General features: G+C 36.7%; 1 protein-coding gene across 2 annotated transcripts in view; it reads right to left on the bottom strand.

The window, feature by feature from the left end:
- Positions 1 to 22,246, bottom strand: part of UST (uronyl 2-sulfotransferase) — a 120,238-nt gene that overhangs the window by 43,141 nt on the left and 54,851 nt on the right. For both annotated transcript variants that reach the window (XM_039346877.1, XM_039346879.1), the window contains exons 3-5: positions 12,996 to 13,151; positions 4,414 to 4,493; positions 150 to 303 (exon numbers count right to left, since the gene is read on the bottom strand). In XM_039346877.1, the coding sequence (XP_039202811.1) occupies positions 150 to 303; positions 4,414 to 4,493; positions 12,996 to 13,151 (390 nt within the window). The remainder of the gene's footprint in view (positions 1 to 149; positions 304 to 4,413; positions 4,494 to 12,995; positions 13,152 to 22,246) is intronic.

The raw sequence follows: 22,246 nt of genomic DNA, 5'->3' as shown, positions 1-22,246 counted from the left end.
AACATGCCAAAACAGTTTTCTCATCCAAGATCAAGTCATCAGTGTTTACGCTTTTCTCATTTTCATCAATTATACAAAGATACCACCGCAACTTTAAAACTTCTTAACAAACTATTAAATTTGAGGCAGCAACATTTAGAATAACTTACTAAGTATCTCTCCTCTTGTCTCATATTTGGAGTACGGATCATATGGTTCTGTTCCCCTCTCCAGTCTCCAAAACGGCGAAAAAAATAGTTAGATAAAAATCGATTGATAGGATCTCTAATAATATTGATGTATACTGGTTGGTCTCCTCCAAATCTGACAAACAAAAATAAAACAAAATCAGAAAACTGCAAAGAGAACGTTTACAAATTCAAAAGAAGGTATCAGAAGTGAATATATATGAATACAAAATAGAACTACAGTAACCAGGAGATAAAATGTTTTTAAGGTTGCACATTACTAAATCAGAAAATTAAATAAATACATCAAAAAAGAATATAACTACTTCAATATATAGTAGTAGTAGGAAGAGACCTTGGAGGTCATCTAGTCCAACCCCCTGCTCAGGCAGGAAGCCCTATACCATTTCAGACAAATGTTTGTCCAGTCTCGAAGTCCTAGTGGACAAGGACAATCACTTAAATATAAGCCAGCAGTGTGCTGCAGCTGCCAAAAAAGCCAACATAGTGCTAGGCTGCATTAACAGAGGGATAGAATCAAGATCACATGAAATGTTAATACCACTTCACAATGCTTTAGTAAGGCCACACCTAGAATACTGCATCCAGTTTTGGTCACCACGATGTAAAAAAGATGTTGAGACTCCAGAAAGATTACAAAGAAGAAGATGATTAGGGGACTGGAGGCTAAAACATATAAGAAACGGTTGCTGGAATTGGGTATGTCTAGTTTAATGAAGAGAAGGTGACATGATAGCAATGTTCCAATATCTCAGGGGCTGCCACAAAGAAGAAGTCAATCTATTCTCCAAAACACCAGAAGGCAGGACAAGAAGCAACAGATGGAAACTAATCAAAGAGACAAGCAACCTAGAACTAAGGAGAAATTTCCTGACAATTAAAAAAATTAATCAGTGGAACAACCTGCCTCCAAAAGTTGTGAATGCTCCAACACTGGAAGTTTTTAAGAGACTGGATAAACATTTCTCGTGCCTGAGCAGGGGGTTGGACTAGAAGACCTCCAAGGTCCCTTCCAACGTTGTTGTTGTTGTTATTATATTACTATTATATTCCTTAAGTTTACATTATAAAAAGTTATGTACAAATTCTATATTAAGATAATTTTGAAGATCATTACTTTCAAAATATATTCTAATAAAGTGGATTATTACTTTCAGATCTACCTAAAAACAAGATGTGAAATGAGAGATAAAGAACAGTATGGATATACATAATTTATTTGGAAAAGATATACATAATTTATTTGGAAGAATGTCAGTGGAAACCAATAGGATTTAGATACAATTATACTAGCATCTAAATTGTTAGGAATAGAAGTATGTAGCCTTATTGCAGTGTAAATCCTTTAAATTTAATAAAAAGATACCTAATGTTAAATGTTAATACATTTTTCATGAAACACAGGCATTCTATATATATTTTTTAGATTGTGCACTATGTCATCAGTGTAAATGCAATACTAGGAATAGTATTAATGGAATATAAATTTAGTTTTAATACAAACTGAAGTTTGTCTTTAAAACTAAGATTTTACTTATTCCCCAGAGTGCTTTGTGCTTCTTCCAAACTTTAGCCCTGTGATACTTATACAGATCAGTTATTTTCCCAGGTGCAATATATATATATATATATAGTTTTAGAACAGGGACAAAATCTTCCATGCAAAATAACATTGCTTCACAAAATGGATTGTTACAATTCATTGCTCCTGAAATATTAATGCTAAGGTTATTAAAGCAGAATTGCTAATTTTAATTCTCATAATGTATTATAAACAAAATTCATAAGCCAAGTGCTCATTTTTCTTATTTATTTTTCATGAAATTAGTCCAGTTCAGCTAGCAAATCAATTTTGTATCAAAGAATCATCAGAAAGACAACCACAATATGTTAAGACTTAACATGAGGTTGAATACACTACCCCATGAGATAAAGGAAAGAAAGACCCTTTAATTAAAGCATAAATTTATGTGTGAAACTATTCTAGGAAGTATAGCACCTAAGAATAAGACTTAGAGAAAGAATGGGAAACTATACAAAGTATTTTAAGAAATTTAAGTAGAATAAATTGTTTCAAAGACATATTAGTGAGCTAACATAGTCTAGAAGTCTTATTTTAGCACATAATTTACAATCCTGGGAATGTCAGAAAAATTAAAATTTAAGTTTTATAATAGGTATTATTATTTTAGAACACTGGCTACCCAAGCAAGAAATAAAACTGAGAGTCAGTTGGATTCAGATGGGTACTAAAGAAATTGAATAAATAATAAATAAAAATTATCAAGCTGATATAAATGAAGTTTGCAGAAGTGCAGCAACTCTTTTTGAAGAATTAAATCCATTCAATTTTTGTTTCCATTACTAGATTGGTAAAATAATAATATTAGCTAGCTTGTCTAAAAGTACAGCTTTGACTAGTATCTAATCTGACAAAGTGATAAAGGTATATGAATTCAAACTGGGATGATCTCACCAAATTTGATTCCCATGCATTTCCACAGAGCCCGTTCAGTCTTTGGCAACTCTGTATAGAGTCTGGGTTGGACATTCAAATTGCTAACTATTAGCAATGAATTAACTCACTGATTAGTTTACTATATTTGTTAAGTAGATTTCACCATACAATTCTTGTGAGGAGGAAAGATGCAATCCTGTCTGACTTCCTGCCAGCTCCCCCACTGACTGATGCCAGGGAAGATGTGTGAGAGGCATGGTGCAGATGCAGAAGGTGCAAAGGAGGACCAGAAAAATACAAGGGGATATGCGAGAGGTGCCACATGGATCTAGGAAAGTACGTGAGAGTGCACAAGAGTCGCAGCATGGGTTGGGGAGGTGCAGATCAAGAAGGGGGGACAGTCTAGGTTAGGGAGTGGCAATGAAGTGCAATGCTGCTCAGGGAAGGTACATCAGAGTGAGGGAGTGAATGGTAGAGTGCAAAATCCAGAGGGCTGGGGACGTGTGCACGGGTGGAGATTTATCCCAGCTTCCCCAGGAAAGGTGGCAAATCATGATCAAGTGATTGTGGGACAAGTGGCAACAAACTGTTCAGTGCGAACAGGTTGCCAAGTACCCAGATCATGATCATGTGTCTGTAGCAGTGCTGGGATGGCCAGAACTCTGAAGGCATAGCCACATTTGTTAGTGCCGTTATAACTTGGAAAGTTGCTGAATGAATGACTGTAGGTCAAGGGTTACCTGTATAAACTCTATTTTGTTTCTGATATCAGTTTGCACAACTGTAGCATCAACGTGTGTATAATACTTCATTCAGATTTACATGTGCATTGAAACAGGCTGCACATCTCTTATTCTGTTCTCTCTCAACCAACATTGTGTAATTTAAATTATTCCTCCATCTAATTGTGTTTTTCTGACTTAAAGGTAATCCTCAATTTATGACTGTCACTTAACAACTGTTCAAAGTTACAACAGGCTCAAAAATAGTTACATATAATTTACCTTTAAAGTTACTACTGCCACATTGCTGCTGTGGCCATATGATTGCATTTTGAGCATTTGGCAACCAGCTCACATTTACAACTGGTTGCAGCATCCTACAGTCACTTTATTATGTTTTGCAATTTTTTTGCAGTTTTCTGACAAAAACCATTTACAACTTTGTGATTCACTTAATGATCTTTGTACATGTGATTCATTTAATGGTCTTCATAAAAATGCTTGTAAAATCAAGTCTAGTAATGTGATGACTTGACTTACGACTGCAATCACTTACGACCAACGTTTTGGGCTCAATTGTGGTTGTAAGTCGAGGACCACCTGTAACCAAAGACCTACATACAAACACCCGCGAAAACCTCCGAAAACTATATATATATATATATTCTAAATCCTTTGCTCAGTAATACAAAATCCTTCTTTCTTCCTTCTTGTCAAAAAATCCTCACCCTTGATTAGCATGGATGGCTTGAGGGAATTCTACATCACTGCTTTTCTGGTTTATGACAGAAATTGCAACTTCCTTATGGTAGAATCTCACACTATAATGGGATGTGTGTCTGTACACGTACTGTATAGTCCCCAAATAAATCACAGGTGATCAAAACAAAGAAGCAGGCAGATGGGCATGACAAACAGTTATCAATTTCCTAACATTAAAAGATAAATGTTTTTCTGTAGCTAAACATTAAATTAAAAGGATTCTGTAAACCAATTGTCTGTTCATCGCAATGTGCTATTAAAATTAAATGAGGATTTTCCTTACCTTGAGAAATTAAGGAAATGAACATGTCTAGTGAATAAATAGGGCTGCTCTGCAGTGCTTACATTTTTAATCAATTCCATCTAAAAACAAAAAGATACAAAAATTAAGATAAACAGTTCCAAAGAGAAGCCGTGAAAAGCTACTTATTTCATTGGACACTGACTCTTTAGATCAGAGGTTCCCAATGCCTAGTCCATGGACCGGCACCTGGGCCATGCAAACAAGCGAAGCCCCATCCGAGGATTGCAGGCAGCATGTAAAACGATGCCCCCTCCAGTCTACGGAAAAACCTTTCTCTATGGAACCGGTCCCTGGTGCCCAAAAGATTGGGGACTGCTGCATTAGATTGCAGCAAACTGTGCACTAAAAGTAATGAGGAAAATATGGGGTTTTTTTCATATAAAAATGTTCAACTTTTTTTGAAATTTATAATTTTAAAAATTAATTTCCTCTTTTCTTATTGGTAGTTTTACTGAGCATGAAGCACTAATGCATAAGCAGCAGAAACAAATCAGTCAGCTACCTGATATTCCAGTATGTTCATAAGCATACAAACACAACAATATGTACATATATTTAATGTACTTACAAAGACAGTACATTAAATTTCATTAAATCAAGCTAATTTTTCCTTAAACAATGACCATTCCATTCTTAATTTTCATCGGTGCTTTATGCTCTAAATAAACATAGCAATTAGCAATTAATAAAGTCCAATGTTCTCCATTATTTCATTCAATTCCTTCAAGAATATTATTTGTGTTTAGTTTCCATAGAGATTTTGTTTTCAAAAGATAATTCAATTTTAAGATCCTTTCCTGTCATTTTTTTTTTAAAAAAAGCTTGACTTTTAAGTGATTTCTGCAACTGTGTTCTGCTTAATTTTGCAAAGCCTCAACATTTCTGGAACATGCTGTATTACATCAATCCCAAAGGTTACAATTAGATATTTACAAGAGAATTCTAGGCTTTCTTGCCAGTGATTTAGGCTTTAGTCAGTTTATTTTATAATCTATATAGTTATATTGTACAAAACCTCCAAGTGGTAATTAAAAAAAACCTACACATGATTATATCCCCATTATATCCAGTTGAAACCACAAAATTGCACAACTGTGCAAAAATTGTACGATAGTTTTAGTTAGGTGATAAAAATCAATACATGCATCCTGAGTATGTGTCAGTATATGTCAAGGTTTGTGAGATGTGCATGCTTGGGACAGACACGTGCTTTGTTTATCCTTATGGCACAATGGTTAAAACACAACAAGACTGACCAGTACCATTCTTATTGTTATCAGAAATGCTGCGCATGTGGCAAAACCAGTCTACCCCTTCTCTATATTAATAAAAAGCATTTTGTGAAAGCCTCAATTGACTAAATCCGTGTTGATCAGAAGAGGTCAACAACTATCAGTGTCTTCGGTGACAACCGTGGCATAAAGAGGATTGTGTCTTGGAATGAAACAGGATTACATGATAAAGAACATCAGATTAAATGTGACAACCATTTCTCGGGCAGGCACAAATCCACTGCCAGACAAACTCATTACCAAAACAAGACAGGTGGAAATAATCAATCTCCCTCCTGATCAAGAAAAGTGGTTTCTAGCCTATTGCATGTGAGGCTAGAAGAAACCATTTCAAGAATAAGAATCTTGATTTCATTATAAAGAGAGCTTACAATCGCTGGAATTTTTTCCCCTAATGTCTTCATTAGTTTCTCTACAGTAAATTAGAGCTTTTGTGATCTTGGACATTTATATTTCACATTTCTGGGCTAAACAGTCAAGGGAAGTATAAGGAAAACAAACAGGTAGTCCTCCACTTATGACCATAGTTGTTGATCGAAACAGTTATTAATCAAGACACCCACAGGATCACTCCACACAATGACTGCAAGCCTGGCTCTCCCAGTTGCGATCATTAAATGTTAATGTGGGTTGTTCAGCAAAGCGCCAGGGAGAGGGCTTAGGCTTCTCAGGCACGGAGGAGTAAGGAGAGGGTACAACCCTCCACCACAACAGGAGACCTGGACCATCTTCCTGCCCCACAAAGATCATCCACTTAGCTTTCAATTGTTCTGCAGCTGCTGACTATTGCGGCTGCCTTGTTCCAGCCTGCGAGCAAGCACCCATTCTTGAAGGCTTTTTCGCCAAATAGTGCAATTTGAAGAAGGGCCTTTCAAACGATCAGCAGAAAGATGGTGTTCAGTACCATTTTTGCCAGATTTTAAATCTATTCCTCCATCCCTCCTTGAATGGATCCCTCAGCATGCTGGGCAAATGGACCTAAAAACCAACATCCCTTCCACTTGCAACCTTTCCTACTGGGTTCCCCACTGACTTTCTACGGAAGCTGGCATAGAAAATTGCAAATGGTGATCCCATGTTCACAGGATACTAGGCAACTGGCCATTAATGTGAACAGGTTGTCAAGTGCTGAAATGCAATCATGTGACTGCCCCCCAAAGCAAAGTTTCACAATGACCAGCCGTAAAGCATCCATTCTGAGGCCATCATGACTAGTCATAAAAATGTTAAATGATGTGTGCTGAGAAATTGAAAGAAATTGATGATGTGCAGTAATAGAAACAAAGGATGATGATCTGATCTTGATCTGATGAATACCTCTAAGGAAATGAAGATATAAATTTGATTATAAATGAAAGGGCTATAATGCATGTCAGAAACTATGAATTGGCATCATTAAGTTAATAATAGTTGGATGTTATGTTCTAATGAATGGTGATAGTAGAAGAACAAGAGATGAAACTATTGTGTAGTGAACAGTGTGAAGGGGAAAAATAATTAGGGACATGAATGGAAGTGTGGGAATGAAACAAAACAGCACAAAAAAGGTCATTGTGGTCTGTTCAGAAGCCAAAAATGAACAAGATTGGGTTTTTTTAAAAAAAATATCTGCTTACGGAAATGTATATTTTGAATATATGGTTAAACTTAAGGGTATGAATACATTCATATACATGGCAAAAGAATGAATATAAGCTAAAGAGAGTGACTGATTTGATTGTGTAGGATAAAAGATTGAAACAATTAGTCTGAGAGATTCAGAATTTGGGCCAGATTATTTTTTGGTAGTGCCAAGAGTAGATCTTCGGAATGGGAAAAGCACAGAATAAAGATATGGGGGGAAAATACAATTCCTGTTATCTTAGAAAAGCTCAAAATATTCTTAAAGACTCATCTCATCCCGGACATTCTTTTTTTGAACTATCACCATCTGGCAGACGGTAAAAAAACAGAGACAAATAGGCTGAAAAATATTTTTTATCTCAGAGTTGTAACCATATTAAACCACAGTTAGTGCAACATTGAAGTGCAATATTAGGGGCAGCACAGTGGTGAATAGAATGTGAAGGATGTGTGTATATGATGTATGTTCTTATTTGTGGTTTTTACTTGTGTGTAGTGTGCACTGTGGACAGCACTTAATTTCGTTGTGAGTTACACAATAACAATAAAGATATTCTATTCTATTCTATTCTAAAATGAGAAGTTGAGTGATTTGCAGGAACACAAAATAATACACATTCTGTATGAAAAAAAAATGAAACACAGAATGGATGAGGAGTGTAAAGAAAGAGGATGTGGGCATTACTTGAAACAGAATGAAAATAATTATGTTACAGGTACCACAAAACAGTGTCAAATTATGCTAAGGAGAAGTATGTGAAATTATGAAGTGAAAGAAGTCATAGATGAGGGGAAAATGCTTTTAAAATTATTGCTGTGAGAAAAAAGAAAAGAGGACTATGATAATTTGATGGTTTCAAATTATAGAGAGATATGTAGAAAATGTTGTCCGTGTAAATTAGATAAGCTATATTTCTTTTCTCTCTTTTAAGTTATACACTATAATTTATTTAGCTTACTCTAATCAAAAAAGGATGGGCATATACTGTATGTATGTTTGCATGAATGTAGGTTATGGGGTATGCATATAATATTGATATGAAACTTGAAGGGAAATCAGCTTTAATTCTTTCAAAAAATAAATTTATCAAAGCATTTATTGCAATAAAATTGCTATACTGACAACTTCTTTACTTTCACAATACTATATAAAACTTGAAGTCACAGAGAAAAGATAATATACCAACAGCAGTACACTATACCATACTGTGAACTATTCATTACACTAGGGAGTTCTTCCTCATAAGTATTTCAGGATTGTGAACAACTCAGGATTATGGACAACTGTTGTTTCTGTTTTTTAAAAATATGTCTTTTATAAATACATTTTTCTTACTCAAATATATTATAAGTTCAGTAAAGCAATAGACTGCATTTTCAGCAATAATCCACCTGGTGGCATTAACAAATGATTCGTAGGAGAATGGCAAAGGCTACTTATACAAAGACTGCAAATAAAGTTAAATGTTATTCAAATAAAATAATTTTGTTACTTGGGAATAAAATTTTGTTATATTTCAAAGAGAAAGTAAACTAGAAAGAGCTTTAATTTAAGATTTCTTTAATCTCAGTTAAAGTTCTTTCCTCTTATATTATCTTGCCAATGCTTGCAATAATATTATATATGGTATTGTGTTATTTTAAAAATAGATATGCATCTAAGGTAAGATATACTTCTAGAATTTTTTGTTCTCAAGTCAGATGTTCCTGAGGCAGGGAAACAATGTCACCTGCTTGTAATCCCAAATCAATCTCCAGAGAAACATTGCAGTTGAAAAAAAAGTTATTTTCCTGGCCTTACTCTACAGCAGAAATGTCAAACTGCCCATCCGTGGGTTGGTTGCATCATGAAGAGGTCGTGCCCACCCCAGCTCCAGCAATGCGGAAAAAAGTTGCGATACATCACGACACATCACATGATGCAGCAAGTTTGACACCCATGCTCTACACCAGTGGTTCTCAACCTGTGGGTCGGGACCCCATTTGGGGTCGAATGACCATTTCACGGGGGTCGCCAAACAACGCAGACCACCATTTTTCCCCCTTTTCCTTAGCTATGCTACTCCCTTTTATTCTATTGGCTTTTGAAAGCCAATAGAATAGACTCTCTTGAATAGAGTCTAATTCTATTGGCTTTCAAAAGCCAATAGGAATTGTCCAGGCTGTTTCTGCCCTGCTGAGCCCACCAAAAGACCCATTCTGCAAACGGTGCTGCACCAGTTGAGTAGTCCTCGACTTACGACCGGTTGAGTAGTCCTCAACTTACGACCGGTTGGTGGTCGCGGCATTAAAAAGGTTAAGAACCACTGCTCTACAGGAACAAATATCCATGTTCTAGATTTCACAGAAGTTCTAACTGGGAGCTGCACCAAAGTCAATCTGTTTTCTTCCAGCATCATATCTACTGAATCCCCATCGCCTATCAAAGTAAGGAGAGCATTTAGTATACAGAATCTGCTTGACTTCTATACCCATGGTTGTTTCATCCAATCAGTCAATCAAGATTAACTTCATCCTTTGTTATGCATTCTGTATGTGTTAGGAATGTGAGATCATGAGAACTGTAAAAGCTACAGTGAAGGCTGTGAGGAAGACGAATTCATTTCTTTTTTAAAGCTGTTCCTATTTATTTTTTAATTTCTTAATATGGTATTTTGGAGATACTTAGGAGTGATCTAATAGCTCGGTGTTAATGCATCAGGCTGGAAACCAGGAGATTGTGAGTTCTAGTTTTGTTTAGACACAAAACCAATTTGGTGACTTCGGGCCAGTCACTCTCTCTGAGTCTTAGGAAAGAGGCAATGGCAAATCACTTCTGAAAAACCTTGCCAAGAATACTGCAGGAACTTGTCCAGGCAGTTTCCAAGATTTGTTCATGATTGAACAGAAGAAAAAAAAAGTATGTTCGTATGTGTATGCGTATGAGTCAATAACTTAAATTTAATTAATTTTTACATTTTTTAAATGGAATCCTGTTAAAAATCTGAGACTTTAAAACTGTATTAAACTCAATTTGTCTTTTTTATGCCATGTGCTGCTGCTGGAACAGCAATATTGTGGGTTCTCTGGAGTGTTTTTGAGTTATTATCCAAATAGGTCAATTCCCCAATCATCTGTTATATGCTTATGACCTCAGCCTACTTGCCTCTTTAGGTTTCTCTGCTTATTCTTAACTCTGTGTATAGTGAATTCCAGATTCACCAATAAGAATACTGCCTTTCATCCCACAGATTCCAACAGATCCTAGCCACTACTGTATCAGTATCACAGGCAAATACCAAAAAAGCCTGAAAATAATTTTATTATGTATAGCTCTGAATCATATAAAATATTGATACTCAACACAGCCTTCTGCTTATAAAGTGCTGAGTACTGTATATAGTTTGCTAGAAAAACATTCAACCTTCTTCTGATAGAAACAAAAGATTTGTAACTAATTACCCAGTAACACTGTATAAGTCTTCTCCATGCACACACACATGCAGTACGTACAAAACAGAACTAGTGTGGTATAGTGTTTAAGATCTTTGATCAGGGTGGAAAAACCCAGGTTCTAATCCTCCCTTAGGCAAAAAGATGTCTGAGTGATTCTGGGCCAGTCACTCTTCTCTACCCTAGTTTGGGAAGTTGAAAAACATTTATCTACCAATCCATACTGGAGCAGAGTAGTAGATCAAAAGAGATCTTGCAGTTATACATCACACACAGACACACCTGTGTATGTATTCATATTCACACAGAAAGAACTTCTTTTTAATGTGAAATACGTCAGCTTCCTGATTTGAACTTCTTCTTTTCCAAGTTCTATTCCATGCATCATTCTTTCCAAACATTTTCTGTCATCCATACCCCTAATCTTCCCACAGGCCCAATTAATTTTTTATTTATTTTTCACATTTTTTAACCACCCATCTCCCTCACAGAGGGACTTTTTTTTAGTTTCTTTGATATAATTTGTTTGATCTTACAGGTTTTAAACTTCAAGGCCATATCATAAATCATAAAACCTATTTGTTACAGGAGTTCACTGATCTTTATAATGTGATGTTTGCTTTTAACTTTGATCTTAAAAAAACAAGCACAAACATGCTGAACTTAAAATTTCCATGGTTGATTTTAGAGTTGTACTCAGTATTTAACCCTCTTAGTTTTAACCCCCAAAATTGATTTAAGGATAAGAGCAAACATTTTTCCCACAAAAATAACCATCCACTTCTAGGAATGTTTGCCTTTTCTCACACCTGTTTGGCAAAGCAGTTATGACAGTCCAGTGCTTTGGTGCTATTTTTTAATTCAGTTAAAAATGTCTTCAGAGAATGAGCTGAGCAAATTTCTGAAAACACACTGACACATAACTAAACCCGAGCAAAAGAAATGGCAATAAATGCAAAGGCCGGATTGATTGGCCATAGATACTGTATATTATTAATGAAAGCTTATTCAAAACATTTCCTGAATAATGGACATTTAGCCTAGCATCCAATTGTATATTCCATCAATGAAAGCAATTTCCTCTGACATAACAGAAATGATTTTTCTTCCACCAGCAGTTCCATTTCCTACTCTCAAAATGTACTCTGGAGAATCCACTCTCTAAAAACTAATTGGTTTGGTTGTACATGAAAAGCTGAATCTATGAAGCTAACTCAAAGTATCTAAAGCACTACTGGATTCCATTCATACATATCATTCCATTCATGAAGCCAATTTCCATCAAAATGCCTAAAGGCAGAACGTAATTTCAGTACCAGTGAAGCAATATTCCACCCCCCCCCCACTACTTCCAAACTCCCAGCTCAGTTCAAATTTATAGTATTAACCAGGATGAATATTTGAGTGAGATACACTCTCTCTCCCTCTTTCTCTCTCTATCTTTCTCTAACAGACATTAGTGTAATGCATTTTAAAATCTCATCATTGCAATGGACTTGCTATGAATTTTCCAAAGCACCAGAAAGAAAAACAAGAAACAATGGATGGAAACTAATCAAGGTGAGAAGGGGCGTTGTCTTACCTGAACGCCTTTTCTCAGCACGGAGATGGAGAATCCACCAATGGATTAACTCTGCCTTCCTGCCGATTAGACCGAGTCAGCCAATTTGTCACGCCCGTCCTAGGGTAGCCACTCCCCAGTTTTGGCGAAGGCGAAGTAGCTGACTACCATTCGGCGTGTTGGCTCCCGGTACCCTACTATGAGCTAATTGAGTTTAAGGGTGGGAGTGGATTCTCCATCTCCGTGCTGAGAAAAGGCGTTCAGGTAAGATAACGCCCCTTCTCCAGCACTGGAGATGGAGAATCCACCAATGGGACATACCAAAGCCTCACTGTCCCGATGGGGGGGGGAAATAGGAGAGGCCGAAGCTGTGTCCGCTGAGATTACATGCTGGAGAACCTGGAATTAAGAAGAAGCTACCTAACAGTGAGAAACAATCAACCAGTAGAACAGTTTGCCTTCAGAAGTTGTGGATGCGTTATCACTGGAGGCTTTTAAGAAGAGATTGGACTGCCACATGTCTAAAATAGTATAGGGTCTCCTCTTGCTTGAGCAAGGGATTGGACTAGAAGACCTCCAAGGTTCCTTCCAACTCTGTTATGATTTTCTGACCTTCTGAATATAAAATGGGAAAAACTAAGCAGATAACTTGCCTGTTCATTCTTGGTAAGCCTGGTTTTATTATGAATATCCGATGTAACTAAATTGAACCCATGTCTCTCGGACAGAATTCTTAACAGCAAAACCACAGTCCGGCTCCCACATTTTCCAACTCTGTTGTATACCACCTGGCTTGGGAATGGAAGAACCTAGGCAGAAAAGATAAAAAGATGTTAGCCTTCCTGTCTGGAAATATTTAATTGCAAAAACATGATTTTGTTTTGACCTGAGACTGAAATTTTGAAAATGAGTACTTCAGAAGCAAAAGAAATTCAAAAGTTTGAAATATTAAAAAAGCAGAAAATATTTCTTTTTTTCTCATTTCTCTTAACGCTCTTGGATTTTTATATCAAAGATGGGAAATCTTTGATATAAATATTATATATTTATATAAGTATTGTGCGGCATTTATATCTTTATATTGTGCGGCATCACAATACTAGCAAAATTATTCTGAAGGAAGGCTTTACTTCACAGATTATTTATGTCACTATGATTTAACATTGTTCCTATCATACTCTTAAATACTTTTCTCCTTCAGTGTGCTAAAAATAAAGTTCAATTATCCTTACTTAGTCTGATTGCACTTTTCAATTCATGGAGGACTATTATCTGCATATTCTCTCTTTGTAATTTAAGACAGAATACTAAATATATACTTATGTTTTATTTCTTGTAAACTTAATGTCTTAAAATGTCACAAACCATTCAGGATTATATACCTTTCTAGGAAATTATCTTATTATGTCTTGACTATGATGAATTGGTGAACTAATATTAATCCAAGACCGTCAAACAGTAAACACAGGCATTTCTTATTTAGATGGTTGTATTAAATAATGACTTGTTGAATAAGGTTTCATATATGTTTACATATCTTCAAGCACAAAAGTTGTAATGGATGTTTAACTCTTAATGACTAAACATTAACCACATATATACATAAATATGTTAAACCTAATAAAACTAGACAGGTACAACATGTTTTCTATTGTTTGAAGTCATCTTTCTATTGTCTGAAGTCAGCTTATTCACTAAAGCAGATTAATACAGTTTCTACCAAGCATACAAATAGGTAAATATAGGGGGTTTTTTTCAAAGAAAACTAGCCTTTTGAAAATCATAGTTTTCCTTTACTATTAAATTTACTTTTTTAAAATTCTGAATTATTTCAGCTCAATTTTGTCCACCACCTGAGACTAAATGTCACATGGCTATATCTGATTTTCATCTTTGAGAGTAGCAACAGAAAATATTATTTATTCGTGGATATTATTTATTCATGTATAATTGCATATTTTAAAATGCTCTGTTAGATATACCCACCCATTATATTTTATCTCAATAGTCTCCAATAACCAAGGTATGTACAGGTAATTCTTGTCTTATGAGCACAATAAAATCTAGAATTTAGTTGTATATTGTTTATAGTCATAAATTGAGGGACCATGTGACTGGACTCAATTTTACAACTGTTTTTAGAACAATCATAAAGTGATGGATGGCAGTCAGTATACTGGCAAAGAACTGGCATAATATATTAATAGCTAATCCCATTAAGCAAACTAGCTGCTATTTTTTGAACTAACTAAAAGTTTCCAAATCATTTCCAAAAGGGCCCCACTCATAACACATTACAATAATCTAGCTGAGATGATACCAGAGAGTGAGTAAATGTTGTAAGGCTTTCTCTGTCCAGGTAAGATCGGAGTAAGTAAATTAGCAATGCCTTGATAAAAGGCATTCTGTGCCAATGAAGCCACCTGGCTTCTACTATCAGTGGTGATCCTGCTCCTTAGAGAAAGTGAGGACCCTTACAGGACAGGTAGAGCATCACTCAGTTGTCCAGATGCATCACTCTTGAACAATATCCCGATCTTGCTTGCATTGTTGCAGACTTATTTTCTGTACAAGAGGGGGAGAATCTTTATTTTCTTATTGCACCATCTCACCTGGTTAAAATGCTTTTGCACATTTTAATTTAATGAGTTCTCAAGTTTTAAAAATAAACGGTATGAACTTTCAAGAAATGAACTGTGAAGTTTTAATGCTGCTCTACAAGTAATATATACTTTGTAGTAGTTTAAACAAAATTAAACAGATTAAATTTAAATATATTTATTGCTAAATAAACTTTACATTATATCCAGGCCAGAACAGTCCCAAAGATGCTTTTTTCAAAAGGCTACTGGATATTCTTAGGGTTTTTTTTTCTTTGAAAATGTTTCGCTTCTCGTTCAAGAAACTTCTTCAGTTCTGAACTGAAGAAACTTCTTGGATGAGAAGCGAAATGTTTTCAAAGGAAAAAAAAACCAAGAAAGTTCAGTTGCCTTTTGAAAAAAAGCACCTTTGGGACAACCATCACCTGGATAGTTGAGAATCTCCGTAAACAAGCAGGAACAAGAACATAGAGTTGCACTTAGGTTCTTGTGCTCCTTGATGGGGCTGCTTCTGTTTATCCTCTCATTTAAATTCAATGAAACAGGTTAATCTTAACTATTTACTGCAGAGGTGTCTATTATAGTGCCCATACAAATACACTGGGCTTAATCATGTTCCTCACTTTATTTCTAAAAGATATTTTTGAAAGAACAACAATAAATAGGGAGTTATCATCCTATAAAGCAGTCTTTCTCAATCTTTTAGGGGGGTTTTTTGCTTGTGGTCCCCTTCTGACCTTGTTTTTCTCCACTGGCCCCCCATCCAGGTCCCATTACCAGATATAGACGTGGGGCAGTAACTGTGTTTTCTAGAGTCAATAAGAAATATTTGCAGTATAATATATTTCTCGCTTCTCTGACCCCCTCCTTTTCTGTGTTCCATGTGCCGTGGACTCCCTATTACATGTTTTTCACTTGTGGCCCCCTTTAAATATCAAAGAGCCCCCAGGGGGCCATATAGCCCCCAGTTGAGAATTGCTACTATGAAGAACCAACTTCTACATTATTTTTACTTCAAAGAAAGCCCTAGGGCTCAAACAGGCATTTATTGATAATACTAATAAAATAATAAACAAATACTAATAAAGGTGGTATGTAGCTAAAATGCATTGGAAATATTTTTATTGGAAGAACAAACAGGATGCATCTTGTGGTAAGATGAGGGCAGAGAGTAATCACACCAGCTTGCTTTTTAGTAGGAGGACTTTGAGTGAAAGGCAATGCCCTCCAGGCAGTCATTTTGTGCTAAGATCACAAAATTCTCAAATCCCTAAATGTGACCAAAAATAAAAAAGAATGCCCACTCAAACAATGGGAAAATCAATTTTATTGTTTCAAAAACTCATAGCCTAAAAATGATGAGGTTGTTGGATTTAAATTAAATTCTGTGGAAGTTTATGTGTGGCACTGTGCTGGAGGAGCAAAGTTTATCATTGATTTAATTTCCAGCCCAATTTTCTGTTAAGACAACTTATAATAGTAAAAAATACAAATACAAACTAAAAAAAACAAAGAATTAAAATTAGACATTGGAATTAATTAGTAATTAAAATGTTGGCAGAAGAGATGTGTTTTTAACCATCTTCCTGAAATTGTAGGAGTGGTAAGTAAGCCTATTTCCCAAAAAGGACGCTTCACAGCTGGGAGCTGCACTGGAAAAACTCCTTTCTCACAATATAGCCAGAAACCTGATTATATTAAATAATCAGGCTTCTGGCAGCGAGAAAGAAACCAAAGTACAGAAGCTTGCTACATCTGAAAACAGTCAACACATTTATTTGGGCAAATTACAAAGACAAATTAATTTTGAGCCAAATGTAGTTTTTGCCCATGGATAACAGGGAGAAAGATTGAGATTATGCTGCACAGAACGTAAATAGAAGTTTGATTTCCAACATTTACAATCCTTACAGATTACCATCATCTAGAATCAACTCTCACTTTTTCCTTGATAGGAGAGATGAAAAACTCTCATCTGGGAAGAGATCTTTAAAGTCCTCATCTACAAAATACTCTTTCCTGGGCTTTTATATAACCTGCAAGACCCCAGAAGAATGTTTATTTGAACACACTTTCTTATCACTTTATCTTACACCAACAAACTTTTGTTTAATGTCCCTTGGTCAGTAGCCCAACAAAGTATGTAGAAAAGCCAAAAAACAAAATACTGAAATAAGCACAGAGAAGAGGGGATTAACCTATTCTCCAAAGCACCTGAAGGCAGGACAAGAAACAATGGATGGAAACTAATCAAGGTAAGATCCAACATAGAACTAAGAAGAAATTTCCTGACAGTTTGAACAATTAATCAGTGGAAAGACTTGCTTCCAGGAGCTGTGGGTGCTCCACCACTGGAGGTTTTTAAGAAGAGATTGGACAACATTTGTCTGAAATGGTAGTATAAGATTTCTTGCTTGAGCAGGGGGTTGGACTAGATACAGGGGTAGGCAGCCTCGGCTCTTTTATGACTCATGGACTTCAACTCCCAGAATTCCTAGGCTGACTCAGGAATTCTGAGAGTTGAAGTCCATGAGTCATAAAAGAGCCAAGGTTGCCTACCCCTGGACTAGAAGGTCCTTTCCAACTCTGTTATTTGGTTATTCTCTTGAGACTCTAAATTAAGTATTAAGTTTTCTTACTTCGAATGTGAAGTGATCGTTTCAAATATTGAAGCAAACCATAGATGAGATTAGGACAAATGGTCCCAGAGTTATATCTCTCCATCCTGTAAAATTTCTGACTCTCAATTCTCTCAGTCAGCCACTTGAGGTCAAGCAGTTTCATTAAGAGCCAAAATTACACTGCACTGAGCACACTGCCTTGACAACCATCCAGTCTTGGCTTCTTCACCCACTTCTAAACTTGTACAGATGTTTACTCTTTAAGCTTTCCCCAAAGACTTTACCATTGCAATAAAAATGCTTCATCAGATGAATCTCCCTTGTACTCAAGGATGCATATTTCTCCCAAGCTTATCTACTTTTATATTCCTGGCTAATTCACCTCAATCAATTGAACTATGAGGGTATGGCAGGTTCACGTTTTATAATAAAAATACATAAATATGTATATTTGTATGTATATGTATACAAATATGTATATATGTATGTGCTGTCTCAGATTACAGTAAATAAAAACTTATATAACAAAGTTTTAAACCCATTATATTTGCAGGAAATAAATGATTATTTTTATTCAAGAGTGTGGGCAAATGAACAGTAATTAAGAAGAGGACCATCTGAGCTATTGGGCAAGGAGAATCCAACTCACTTTTAAGTTTCAAAAGTGAATTAATTTAAAATTAGAGCATTTAAATTACTTTGAATTTAAAACCTCAATTGACCATAACCTGAGCTAACCAACTTCCTTGAAAAAGAAAGCTGAGTAAACAGAACTTCAAAAATAGATCAAAAGGAGACAATATTAGGTTTGTTTTTTCTATATTAAAAGCTTCATTCAATAACAGGAAACAATTATGCAAGTAAATTCTCATAGTCTGCTCATGGGAACAGCAGAAAAGAGAGTCCAGGCACAGTACACTTTGTAGGCTAAATTGAATGTTGCTCAAACATTAGATACTGCTGGCAACTTTATTTATAAGAATAGGAAAATACTGTTGAAAATTAGTATCCTCAAATATTCAAATACCATAAGTATCAAGAAGACTACATATTCATAACACTTTCTACTTGCATTCCTCTAGAAAAGTAACTAGATGAAAGTGCTTTGCCTTCAAAATGCTGGAGTGTCATAGGGAATGACTCTAAAATTAATATTCTCATAAATGTAGGCAGCCAAATCTGCTAAGTTTAGTTAGTAACAAAATCTATATTTTATTTTACTTTAAATTGGAACAATTTTTTATTCTTTTCTGGATTTTTAATACATGTACTGAATTGGAATTTGGACTGGATTTAAACTTTTTGCATAGGCTAAAGGATTGAAAAAGAAAAATAGCCTTTCTTCCTCTAGAGGAGTGATTCTCAACCTGTGGGTCGGGACCCCATTTGGGGTCGAAGGACCATTTCACGGGGGTCGCCAAACAACGCAGTCCGCCATTTTTTCCCCCTTTTTCTTAGCTGTGCTACTTCCTTTTATTCTATCGGCTTTTGAAAGCCAATAGAATAGACTCTCTTGAATAGAGTCTAATTCTATTGGCTTTCAAAAGCCAATAGGAATTGTCCAGGCTGTCTCTGACCTGCTGAGCCTGCCAAAAGTCCCATTCTGCAAACGGTGCTGCACCAGTTGAGTAGTCCTCGACTTACGACCGGTTGGGGGTCGCGGCATTAAAAAGGTTGAGAACCACTTCTCTAGAGTCCTTGAATTCCTGGATATTCAGTCTAATAATTGTAAATTTCACAGCATTCCTATTCTGGTATGCAGAATACCTGTTTTGATCATATAAAACAAAGATGATTCTATTATTTCTTATTTAAAACAAAATAACATCAATATTGCATGTAATGCTGACCTCAACTAAAGATATCCAATTTGCATTTACTGTACTTCTATATCCCAAAGGCTAATGAGTTATTTATAAAAATATAAAGATGGGATATAAATAAGTAAGCATTAAATAAGTACCAGAAAAAGTAAGGTCTGGATATTGACTCTAGGCAGCACAACCTCTCTATGACTCCTATTCCCAAGATATATATGTTCATACTCTGTAGACATATAATCAAAACCTATGAAATCAGCAGAGAGAAAATAAAAAACAATAATTCATAAAATAAAATAGAACTAAATATAAGATCAGGATTGCAATTTAAGTTATAATTAAATAGAAAAAATGAGTAAGGTAAACAAAATTAAAGAAAATGGATCTTTTCTGATCAAGCAAAAATATTAAAACTTCTGCAGAGTTTGTCTCAGCTTCTAGAAGCAAAATGTTTTTAACTGATCTGTTAATTTATTCTTCATTTATTAAAAGCTTCTTATCATGATATTTTGTATATGGGTCTCCAAAATTTTAAAAATGACAAAATTCACAGGGTAATGGTCAAACTGGTTGTTTTGAATAACCAGGTTTCAGCACACAATAAGCTATTCTGAAACCAGAAAGGTGCATATTTGGTTTCTACCAGCCTCCAAAATCCCTAACCACTTCTTTATTGGTGTCAAGAAAACTAAAATCCATTTTCCTTTATTATGTTTACCTTGATAAGAATTTACATAAATACATACACATATGTACATATATACATGTACATATAAACATATATTTCTGTTTTATTTTAGGAATTGTCTTTTATTTTTTGTCTGCTGATCTAGAGTTGAGATAATCACTTGATTTTTACATTGTTACAAACTGAGAAAAAAAGTACTAAGTGAGATTAATAGTGGAAATATGTTATAGTAATATGTTGTTATTACTATTTAGAATATATGTAACATTTCTAATTATATTTTTTTATTTATGATACTTTCTCTATTGGCACAACTCTGAGAACTAGAACAGAAATGAATAATTTGCCAGTTAAGATTGAACAGCCAAATTTGTCTTGTTTTTACTGCAATGATTTCACAGCAGTTATTAAGAAGAAAAGGGGCGTTGACTTACCTGAACGCCTTTTCTCAGCACGGAGATGGATAATCCACGCAGTGGGTTGAGACTGTATTCCTGGCTCCACTAAATATACCCTATTATCCTAGTCTATAAGGGTGGGTGTGGATTATCCATCTTCGTGCTGAGAAAAGGCGTTCAGGTAAGTCAACGCCCCTTCTCCAGCACTGGAGATGGATAATCCACGCAGTGGGACATACCAAAGCCTATTGTCCCTTGGGTTGGGGAATAGACTGGTCCCGTGTGTAACTTTGGTCTAGAACCTGCTGGAGAACCCTCCTACCGAAGGAGGCCTCTGCAGAGGAGTACTTGTCGATTTTGTAATGGCGAATGAATGGAGAGGGCGAGGCCCAAGTGGCTGCCCTGCATACCTCTTCAATAGAAGCCTGCATGGCCCATGCTGCTGAGGTGGCAGCACTCCTTGTGGAGTGGGCCGTGATATGCTTGGGGACTTGCCAGGACTCCGCCTGGTATGCCCCAGTGATGCATGCCCTAATCCACCTACCGATGGTAGAGGATGAGACCTTCCGGCCCCCTAGTAGCGGGGTGGAAGGATATGAAAAGCGCTTCCGAGCGTCGGAATTCCGCTGTGCGCGAAATGTAATGTCTTAGTGCCCTTCGTACGTCCAAGGTGTGCCATTGTTGCTCCAGGGGATGAGCTGGGTTTGGACAGAAGTCTGGTAGGACTATTTCCTGTGATCTGTGAAAAAAGGAGTTGACCTTTGGAATGAATGGTCTATTCTTAGGACTACTTTGTCCCTGTGAAAATGACACAGGTCCTTCCTCGTTGAGAGAGAAGCTAACTTGGATATCCGTCGAGCTGATGTGATAGCTACTAAGAATGCTACCTTATGGGTCAGGTAGCGAATGTCACATGTTTTGAGTGGTTCGAAGGGCGCTCTGGTAAGAGCTTGTAGTACTCGTGGTAGTTCCCACGATGGATACCTGTGCACGGTTGGCGGTCTGATGTTCGCAGCCCCCTTGAGGAAGGATCGTATTAAGGGATGCTTGCCCAAGGATTCACCGGGGCTGGCAGAAAGTATAGTTGAGAGGGCGGCGATTTGCCTGCACAGCGTGTTTGGCGAGAGGTCCCTCTCTAGGCCATCTAGTAAAAATTCTAGGATCTTGGGAACTGTGATCCCTTCGAATAACAATTCCTGTTTAGAGCACCATGATTGGAAGCTTCTCCACGTGGCCTCGTAGATATGGTTCGTGGAGGGGCGCCTTGATGCCTGTATGACCCTAATTACACCCTGTGAGCAAGCCCCCTTGGCTAAAATTGACCGTTCAAGAGCCAGACGGCTAGTTGTAGCCATTGTGGCTCTGGGTGGGAGATCTCCCCCTGCTTGAGGGAGATCCTCTCCGGAGGAATCCGCCATGGATTCGTGCGGGAGAGACTCCTCAAGTCTGCGAACCAAGGTCTCCTTGGCCAATAAGGGGCCACAAGGATTACCTCGGCCCTTTCCCGCAGAATCTTGCGTACTACCGCCGGAAGGAGAGGTAAGGGTGGAAACGCGTACAGGAGTCCCCTTGGCCATGGGCTCCGTAACGCGTCCGTCTGCTCTGCTCCCCTGGATGGGAATCGGGAGAAGAAGCGAGTTAGGTGGGCATTGGAAGGAGAGGCAAAAAGGTCCACCTGGGGAAGCCCGAAGTGGTGACAGATCTCCCTGAAGATCCTCGGGTGTAGTTGCCACTCCGAGTGATCTATTGTTGATCTGCTCAACAGATCTGCTTGGAT

The sequence above is a fragment of the Crotalus tigris genome, unplaced genomic scaffold, assembly GCF_016545835.1.
Source record: "Crotalus tigris isolate CLP2741 ecotype Arizona unplaced genomic scaffold, ASM1654583v1 scf7180000018030.5226217, whole genome shotgun sequence".
NCBI classification, from domain to species: domain Eukaryota; kingdom Metazoa; phylum Chordata; class Lepidosauria; order Squamata; family Viperidae; genus Crotalus; species Crotalus tigris.
The sequence above is the reverse complement of the archived record's forward strand: the minus strand, read 5'-3'. Positions and strand labels throughout refer to the sequence as shown.